The sequence below is a fragment of the Labeo rohita genome, chromosome 2, assembly GCF_022985175.1.
Source record: "Labeo rohita strain BAU-BD-2019 chromosome 2, IGBB_LRoh.1.0, whole genome shotgun sequence".
In the NCBI taxonomy this organism is placed as follows: domain Eukaryota; kingdom Metazoa; phylum Chordata; class Actinopteri; order Cypriniformes; family Cyprinidae; genus Labeo; species Labeo rohita.
Genome location: NC_066870.1, coordinates 5,952,096 through 5,962,257, shown reverse-complemented (window position 1 = coordinate 5,962,257; position 10,162 = coordinate 5,952,096). Strand labels below are relative to the sequence as shown.

The 10,162-nt window shown below is 35.9% G+C and overlaps 1 protein-coding gene across 1 annotated transcript; it reads left to right on the top strand.

Annotated features, from left to right (window-relative positions):
* The first annotated feature begins 2,553 nt into the window (after positions 1-2,553).
* On the top strand, positions 2,554-9,235 carry LOC127180620 (angiopoietin-related protein 3). The gene is made up of 7 exons (XM_051134792.1): positions 2,554-3,122; positions 6,141-6,251; positions 6,553-6,664; positions 6,748-6,861; positions 6,990-7,085; positions 8,273-8,542; positions 8,700-9,235. The coding sequence occupies exons 1-7, from the start codon at positions 2,640-2,642 to the stop codon at positions 8,861-8,863; spliced, it is 1,350 nt and encodes a 449-aa protein (XP_050990749.1). The 5' UTR covers positions 2,554-2,639; the 3' UTR covers positions 8,864-9,235.
* The last annotated feature ends 927 nt before the right edge of the window (positions 9,236-10,162 follow it).

The following is a 10,162-nucleotide window of genomic DNA, read 5'->3' as shown; positions in this document are numbered from 1 at the left end:
TAATATGATTTTAAAGTACCATTTCCATGGTAATGCAATGTCTGTTTTAAATTTACAGGATGAATTTTGAGGTTTCAAGTTTTAAATAGATACATAATTTATGATGATCTCTAAAACGTGATAGGGTAAAAGGCAACGAAAAAAGTTTTTTTGTGACAAAGGTCAGAACTCCTGTTATGATGTAGATTTTCAAGGTGCACTTTTGTCATAAATTAATCTATTACTGTTTCTGCATAATTTGTATCAAAAACAGTGGTAAAAAATCTATTTAGGATTAGGATTTACTTGTAATATGTGACCCTGGACCACAAAACCAGTCTTAAGTTGCTGGGGTATATTTATAGCAATAGCCAAAAATACATTGTATAAGTCAAAATTATTGATTTTTCTTTTATGCCAAAAATCATTAGAAAATTAAGTAAAGATCAAGTCAGAATTGTGGGATATAAACTCACAACTGCAAGCAAAAAATTCGGAGAAAAAAGTCAGAATTCAGAGTTTATATCTCGCAATTCTGACAAAAAAAAAAAATCGGAATTCCAAGTTTATCTCACAATTCTGAGGGGGAAAAAAAACTGAATTCCGAGTTTATATTTCACAATTTGGAGAAAAAAAGTCAGAATTCTGAGTTTATACCTCACAGTTCTGAATTTTTAACTCGCAATTGCGAGTCTGAAAAAAGTCAGAATTGCCAGATTACCTTTACGCAATTACCTTTAAAAAAAATAATAATTATTATTCAGTGGCGGACACAGGCTTCCATATAAAACAGTGCATCAATGTTTTTTAAATCAAATTTATAAAGGCTCTGATGAATAATTATATATTTTATTGTTATTGTATTATATGATTTGCAAATTATTGCTTTGTTTAATTGTAAATGAAAAAATCTATTCCAACAAATTTACTGTCACTTCATTCAATGCATCTGACATGTTTTCCCACAGACTCACCCCCAACTATAAAACTCCAGCTTAAAGAAAGTTAAGAGTTCCCCACTCCTAATTATGACTTAGTGGTGCCATTCATGTCTGGTCAACTTGTAAATACAATCTTTCCATCATGACTTGAATGCACATTTACTCATGCTGGCAGTGCTCTGTCCTGTAGCTTTTTCTGATTGGTCTACTACTTTGAAACTGACTTTTATTAGATGTGTTGCATGTCAAAATCTGCACTTCTTTTAACTGGACACTTAGTCTGAAAAGTGTGCCTCTACAATTAGGCTGATACTTAGAAGAGTTTTATTTATTTATTTTTTTTGATGATGATGATGATGATGATGATGAAGAATAACAACAAAAGAGTTAAAATGATTTGGGCAATATTAAAGAAACCGTTTACGAGGAAACAAGGAAATGCAACTAAAAAGCAGCACAAAGGATTGCAAAAGAGCATTCTGTGTAAACTGATCCTGAGGCTCACTATTTTAGGAAACTCTGGAACTGTTTCACCATTTCCCATTTCGTGGAATGCCAATCTGTTATACAGTCAAATCCAAGCCAGCCAAGTATTCAAATTACTGTCTGTCTTATGCACATTTTCATAGTGTGTGGTATACTAACATTATACAACAGACTTTTATGGCTGCAAGCTATCCTTACTTTTCCCTCCATCTTGTCAAAACAATCTGGGAACCTCAGGTCATTCTCCTAAATCAATACTAGCTCACAAACAGACGCACATAAAGTCAAATATGGTCCATGCTGACCTATTTAAAATACTACGAAAGGAATTCTAAATATATATTAAAAATGGCAGGCCACAGAGTCCAACTGTACTTTGCTTTCCTGTAGTACCTCACTGTAAAAAATATATTGTTGATTTCAATGAAAGTAACCTGATTGTCTTAAAATTGACTAATCATTTTTATTTTATTTTTTTTTTTATCTTTTATTTATTTTTACAGTGTGAATGCAAGTTAATTTGGATAAAAGTGTCTCCCAAATGCATAAATGTAAATGTTCTAGAAAACTGCTTTTTTATATGAAAAACAATCACCAAAGGTCAAGGTCAAGGTCTCTTAACATATCAAATAATTTGACCTTTTTATAATAAGTCAAGGTTAGTTCAGATTATAAAATATCATGTGGTGTAAAACTTTAATAATATTTATGAATGATACATTCATGATATTTGTTAAAAAAAAACTTAAAAAACTTAAAAATAAAATATTAATATATTTAAATTTGGAATATTGTAACATTTAAAACACTTTTTAAAATAATAATTAAGCTATGTACATTCACAAGTATTTTAAAGTGAGGAAAATGTGAGAGTCATTAAATAAAAAAAAAAAATTGAAATGACATTGAACATTTTTTCAAAGCCTTATGAAACCAAGAATATAAATAGAACATTTATGAACTTGGCAATTTGGTAATTTGTTTATCTTTACAGATCCTTTTGACAGATCCTAAAATTGTAAAGCTGTGCATATAGCTGAAATGTTGTGGTATTTGTGCATCTCACCCCTCTATTTACTTACTTGAGCATTGGGATTTATAAAGTCTACATGAGGTCACCATCAACTTGCTTAATGATTAATGGGAGCAGGCCTATAACAGAAGTTCAAAACTGTGGGCCTCTTACTCTGAGGGCTGTGAGGACCATAGGCATCTTAGTCTGAAGAAGCAACCATGAAACTGCTTGTGCTGTTGCTCCTTCTGGCATCATCTCATTCCTTCCCTACAGAGCCCACCTTTGCTGAACAACAGACAGAGAGCCGCTTGCGCTTTGCCGCTTTGGACGACGTTCGGCTTTTGGCGAATGGCCTCCTACAGTTGGGCCATAGCCTGAGGGACTTTGTGCAGAATACCAAGAATCAAATCAATGCTATTTTCCAAAAACTCAATATCTTTGACAAGTCCTTCTACCAACTTTCTGTGCTGGCTAGTGAGATCAAGGAGGAGGAGGAAGAACTGAAGAAGACCACCGTGATCTTAAAGACAAATAATGAGGAAATAAAGAGTCTGTCACTGGAGATCAACTCCAAAGTGGAAGATATCATAAAAGAGAGGAACCACCTGAGGAGTCAGGTGGGCAGCTTGGAGGAGAAGTTAAGCGGTCTGTCCCAGAGTTTGTTCTCGGCAGAGCAGATTGTTGAAATCTCAACGCTCAAGGTAAGACCAAATCAGTAAAGTTTTGGATGTCTTTGACAGAAACAGAAAGTTCTTTATGAGCTTTCTCAAATGTAAACAAGCAAGATGATTTATGCGCTAGAATATTTCTTCAGGTTCCAGGGTTTGCAGTTTAGGAACAGGCTCTATTTCAATTCATGATAGTGAATTTGAAGTGAATCAGCCGTGTATTGGACATATGTTGATTTGGAGTTTGAAAAGAAAGAGTTAAACAAAATAAAAAAAAACTTCGACAATAACAGTTCTTTAGTTTTGGAAAAAAAAAACGTTCCTATTTACAACATTATATCTGAAATATATACATTTGAATATATATGAAATATATATCAAATCAAAATATTGTTCCTCATTATTTCATATGTATATATATATATACAGTGGGTACGGAAAGTATTCAGACCCCCTTAAATTTTTCACTCTTTGTTATATTGCAGCCATTTTCTAAAATCATTTAAGTTCATTTTTTTTTCCTCATTAATGTACACACAGCACCCCATATTGACAGAAAAACACAGAATTGTTGACATTTTTGCAGATTTATTAAAAAAGAAAAATTGAAATATCACATGGTCCTAAGTATTCAGACCCTTTGCTCAGTATTTAGTAGAAGCACCCTTTTGATCTAATACAGCCATGAGTCTTTTTGGGAAGATGCAACAAGTTTTTCACACCTGGATTTGGGGATCCTCTGCCATTCCTCCTTGCAGATCCTCTCCAGTTCTGTCAGGTTGGATGGTAAACGTTGGTGGACAGCCATTTTTAGGTCTCTAGAGATGCTCAATTGGGTTTAAGTCAGGGCTCTGGCTGGGCCATTCAAGAACAGTCACGGAGTTGTTGTGAAGCCACTCCTTCATTATTTTAGCTGTGTGCTTAGGGTCATTGTCTTGTTGGAAGGTAAACCTTCGGCCCAGTCTGAGGTCCTGAGCACTCTGGAGAAGGTTTTCCTCCAGAATATCCCTGTACTTGGCTGCATTCATCTTTCCCTCGATTGCAACCAGTCGTCCTGTCCCTGCAGCTGAAAAACACCCCCACAGCATGATGCTGCCACCACCATGCTTCACTGTTGGGACTGTATTGGACAGGTGATGAGCAGTGGCTGGTTTTCTCCACACATACCGCTTAGAATTAAGGCCAAAAAGTTCTATCTTGGTCTCATCAGACCAGAGAATCTTATTTCTCACCATCTTGGAGTCCTTCAGGTGTTTTTTAGCAAACTCCATGCGGGCTTTCATGTGTCTTGCACTGAGGAGAGGCTTCCGTCGGGCCACTCTGCCATAAAGCCCCGACTGGTGGAGGGCTGCAGTGATGGTTGACTTTCTACAACTTTCTCCCATCTCCCGACTGCATCTCTGGAGCTCAGCCACAGTGATCTTTGGGTTCTTCTTTACCTCTCTCACCAAGGCTCTTCTCCCCCGATAACTCAGTTTGGCCGGACGGCCAGCTCTGGGAAGGGTTCTGGTCGTCCCAAACGTCTTCCATTTAAGGATTATGGAGGCCACTGTGCTCTTAGGAACCTTAAATGCAGCAGAAATTTTTTTGTAACCTTGGCCAGATCTGTGCCTTGCCACAATTCTGTCTCTGAGCTCTTCAGGCAGTTCCTTTGACCTCATGATTCTTATTTGCTCTGACATGCACTGTGAGCTGTAAAGTCTTATATAGACAGGTGTGTGGCTTTCCTAATCAAGTCCAATCAGTATAATCAAACACAGCTGGACTCAAATGAAGGTGTAGAACCATCTCAAGGATGATCAGAAGAAATGGACGGCACCTGAGTTAAATATATGAGTGTCACAGCAAAGGGTCTGAATACTTAGGACCATGTGATATTTCAGTTTTTCTTTTTTAATAAATCTGCAAAATGTCAACAATTCTGTGTTTTTCTGTCAATATGGGGTGCTGTGTGTACATTAATTAGGGGGAAAAAATGAACTTAAATGATTTTAGCAAATGGCTGCAATATAACAAAGAGTGAAAGATTTAAGGGGGTCTGAATACTTTCCGTACCCACTGTATATACTTGCTACTTCAAATTGGGCTGAGGCTGGAATTTAGTGGAATTTAGTATACATATATATATATATATATATATATATAATGGCAAATTAGCACAGACATCTAAACTAATTTTATTTTTCCTTTTCCACAGCATTGCTGTCAAATAACTTTGTTTCTTTATTTTTATAAATTAAATTATGATTGACAAAATCTATTGATTATAAGTTTTTTTACACAACTATTTAAGTCACAGTGACCCCTAAAGAAACCCACAAATTATAGTATTATAAAATGTGTTCTCTTCCCATGGTCCAAATAATAATTTATATAGCAGAATGTACATAAATTACACATATTTAAATATTTTAGTAGGTTACATTTACAGTAGATTTATGCATTTGGATTGAATGGCAAAAGTCACTGGTAATTTTTCTGCCAGCAGCATTTTCCATTAAGTTCATTTACTTATCCTTTAATCTTAAAAATCAATGCAATGCATAATTCTAATTATTGGGAAAACATCTGTGAGAATCAATCTGGAAAATTCCTTTATATTACAGTACATTGGATAATGCATTTTATCATTCATACATTGATTCATTCCGTTTTAATCCTACCTCCTTGTTTGATTTAATTTTAATTTCCTAATATAATTTCCTATTTTTTTATGTTCCATTTTAATCTATACCTCCTTGTTTGGTTTACTTTTAATTTCCTAATATATTTTTTATTTTAATCCTACTTCTTTATTTGATTTAATTTCCTAATTTTAAATTTCCATTTTAAATTAAATTTAATTTGCAATGTCTTGTTTGCTACCTCAATACAAATTTAGGAACTGAATCCTAATTTTGATTATGGTTCACAATTGTTTGACAAAAGACCCCAAGACAGCAGGGAAAACATCTGGGACTCTAGCAGATGTGACCTCTAAGAGTTTATGCCATGCTCAGGTTGACGAGATACCGAGATGATGTTGTTGTTGTTGTTTTTGTTGTCTATTAGGAGATAATCCTGACCCAAGAAAAGAGCATCACTGATCTGCTGAAGGCTGTGAGTGAACAAAGCGAGCAACTCAACAACCAAAGGACCAAGATCAAGGGCCTGGAAAATAAAGTAAAGTATTAAGATACTATTTAAAGGAAACCTGGGGTATTAAGACTTGCATGGCTTAATATAATTTAAATGATGTTTCTTACTGAAATATGTAGTTAAAAGTGTCATTTAGACTCTTGTATTCCGAGTTGTGTTGCGGTAAAAATAGCAACAGGTAGCGAAAGTAACTCACTGAGTGCAACCGTTTCACATCATCAAAATAATGGCACCCCCCATAGTCCAAAATATGTATTGACCCAATATGAGTAACTGACCTGAGCCAGATACTGTATGTAATTCTGTATTTTCAATTGCTATCCAGCTCAACTCTGCCCATATCCAGGAAACTGATGAAAATTTGGACAGGAGGCACCAAAGCAATAGCATCTCAGGATATCTACCATACTTCACATCTGATGGGAGCTTCTCAAGTGGTATGCGATTCAGGAATGATTTGTTTTGAAATATGCTACTGCTTTGGTTCAGTTGTAGTCCAGCATGTCAGGCTGTCTTGCAGATCTTCCAGAAGACTGTGGTGATGTCTTCAGCCGAGGACAGAAATCCAGCGGCTTGTATGCCATTAAACCTCACGAGTCACAACCATTTCTTGTGAACTGTGAATTCACTGAGGGTAAGGATAAGGCTTTTTCTTTCTCACATCTCTGAAACAGCCAGAGGTGATTTCCTTCCACAGAAAAGAGATGCTCATTAAACTTTAAGATGACAGTCTCCTTCTGTATTGTCCTCTGTCATCCACAGAGGGAGTGTTCACTGTCATCCAGCGCAGACATGACGGCTCTGTGGACTTTGACCAGTCCTGGGAGAAGTATGAGGATGGATTTGGGGACTTCAGCAGTGAGTTAAATCAAGAATGTTGTGCTCATAAACCAAATGTGTTTAGTCTGTGATTATAGAGTAGAGCACAATGCGCTCTGTGATTGGTGTTGACAAGACTGAATCTTAAATCTCTACTTATAGTATCGCTTTTTACTACATAATTTCACAGTATGTCCAGTTTGACCAACATTCCTCTTTTATAATGTTGACTTCCTTGTCCCAATCTGCTCTCATGAGACATTCTGGCATAAAAACTTTCAGAATACTTACTAAAGTAGTATCTGCTCACATATGTGGTTGGTTGAATGTATAAAAATGACCCAGTTCAAAAGTTTACATAGGCCTGATTCTTAATACTGTGATGTTACCTGAATGATCTACAGCTGTGTTTTTTTTTTTTTTCTCCCTTGTTTGTTTTGCCCGCTGTTCTTCAGAAAAATCCTTCAGGTCCCACAAATTCTTTGTTTTTTCAGCATTTTTGTGTATTTGAACCCTTTCCAACAATGACTGTATGATTTTGACATCCATCTTTTGACACTGAGGACAACTGAGGGACTCATATGCAACTATTACAGAAGGTTCAAATGCTCACTGATGCTCCAGAAGGAAGCACAATGCATTAAGAGCTGGGGGTGAAAACTTTTGAACTTTTTGAACTTATTTTGCCTAAATTATTATTATTATTATTATTATTATTTCATTTATTACTGCCCTTCAGAAGCTACAGAAAAAAAATCATACAGTCATTGCTGGAAATGAAAGGGTTCAAATATGCTAAAATGCTGAAAAACCAAGGAATTTGTGGGACCTAAAGGATTTTTCTGAAGAACAGCGGGCAGTTTAACTGTTCGGGACAAACAAGGGACTCATGAACAACTATCACTAAACAAAAAAAAACACAGCTGTGGATCATTCAAGCAACAACACAGTGTTAAGAATCAAGCGTATGTACACTTTTGAATGGGGTCATTTTTTTTATAAATGTATCTATTATTTACTTTTGTGGACTACATACAAATGTCTTTTATGTGAAATATTTTATTCAGGTCAGTGCTAAATAAAAAAATAATATGCATTTTGTATGCTCCCTTTTATTTTGGTAAAATAATGAACATTTTGCAAATTTTGCAAGGTGTATGTAAACTATTGACCTCAACTATATATAATACAGAGAGCTAAATGTTTTAGATATCTATGTTTTATAGGTGAGTTCTGGCTGGGGCTGAAGAAGATCTATGCTGTTGCCCGGAAGGGACACTCGCTCCTCCACTTTCAGATTGAGGACTGGAGGAGGGAGATGCATTTCATGCTTTATCAGTATATCCTGGAGGATGCCGCCTCCAACTACACCATCCATGTGAAGCTGCAGTCGGCTGAGTCCAGCTCTGCTGTGGATGAACACACTGGCTTCAGGTTCTCCACTAAAGACCACAACGATGGAAACCATGATTCAAACTGTGCTCAAGACTATACAGGTATGCCTTTTCATGATGTTGAGCAAAACTAATATATCAAGTAACTACTTTATTGTGAGAGCTATTTTTCCTAGTGAGTTTGCATAATATGCTTTTGTGTGCTTGGAAGTTGAACTAAATTTGTATTTCTTGATACGTCTACTGCTGTTTCCTTTAGGTGGGTGGTGGTTTAGCATTTGTGGCGACATTAACCTGAATGGCAAGTGTATTCAGAGCAGACCTCGTAAAAAGGGAGTCCATTGGAAACCTGGCAGGGGAACCGCTAGCTTCAAGGCCTCAAAAATCTCCATTAGTCATCTCACAAAGCCACAAACCCCTTAATATCAACAGTATGTGCAGAAGCACAGTATGACTGCATTAATGCTGGACAATTGCATCTTGGATATTACAGAGTTTAATGGAGATTAAAGTTCCCAACATTGTTCAGTATGAACCTATCAATGTGATGCAATAAAAAAGTAAAAATGGGACGTTTACACTGTGATTAGGCCAGTGAGCTCCACATGATTCAGTTTTTCCACCAGTCATTTTAATTACATTGTAATGAGTCCAACTAGGAAACCTTTCATTTAACCTTCTGAGAGCCAGTTTCAGCCATGTGTTTAAATGAGTCACACTGACCTCAAGATGTCGTATGCACAGTTGTACAGCATTTGCACTACTTACAATAAATATATATATATTTTTCCATTATTTTCTTAACATTAAATTCTAAATTATAATTCCTTTAAACATGTATTCAAAATGATCAGATGGCTTATCATTTGCTGGATTTCTAATAAATGGTAAAAATAGCAGTAAAATCAGAAGAATTTTCAGCGGATCATACACAGTGAGAGAGAGAGAGAGAGAGGTTCATACTTCCAATGAAGTTCATAGCTGACACAGCATCGCCCTCTGCTGAGCAATGCCAACATTGCCAAAATTACAATTAAAGTGCACCACAATAGTACATACAGTTGTGGTTATTCTACACACAAATTGGTGCCATTTGGGCAACAGAAATCTTCTATGCATTTTTAAAAAAAAATTTATTCTTTAAATTATTTACAGAATGATAAATGATTATGTTTATATATCCCTACTAACAGGGATATCATATTTTCCCGAGGCTTCATGTACCAAGGCTGTAACTGTCTTATATAAAGGAAAACACATGCATTAAGTGCTAGGGGGTGAAAACTTTTGAACAGAATGGAGACATACATTTTTCTTATTTTGCATAAATATCATATTTTTTCATTTAGTATTGCCCTTCAGAGGCTACAGAAGATACTTACATGTTTCCCAGAAGACAAAATAAGTTAAATTCACCCTGATCTTCAAATTCAAAAAGTTTTCACCCCCCGGCTCTTAATGCATCATGTTTCCTTCTGGAGCATCAGTGAGTGTTTGAACCTTCTGTAATAGTTGCATATGAGTCTCTCAGTTGTCCTCAGTGTGAAAAGATGGATCTCAAAATCATACAGTCATTGCTGAAAAGGGTTCAAATACACGAAAAAGCTGGAAAACCAAAGAATTTGTGGGAGCTGAAGAATTTTTCTGAAGAACAGCGGGCAGTTCAGCTGTTCAGGACAAACAAGGGACTCATGAACAACTATCACTAAACACAAAAATCAC

Bases quoted from the DNA above. Each gene is read 5' to 3' on its own strand.
- LOC127180620 (XM_051134792.1), top strand. From the start codon at position 2,640: ATGAAACTGCTTGTGCTGTTGCTCCTTCTGGCATCATCTCATTCCTTC. The intron at 6,665-6,747 runs GTATGCGATTCA...GCTGTCTTGCAG, and splicing joins TGATGGGAGCTTCTCAAGTG to ATCTTCCAGAAGACTGTGGT. The intron at 6,862-6,989 runs GTAAGGATAAGG...TGTCATCCACAG, and splicing joins GAACTGTGAATTCACTGAGG to AGGGAGTGTTCACTGTCATC.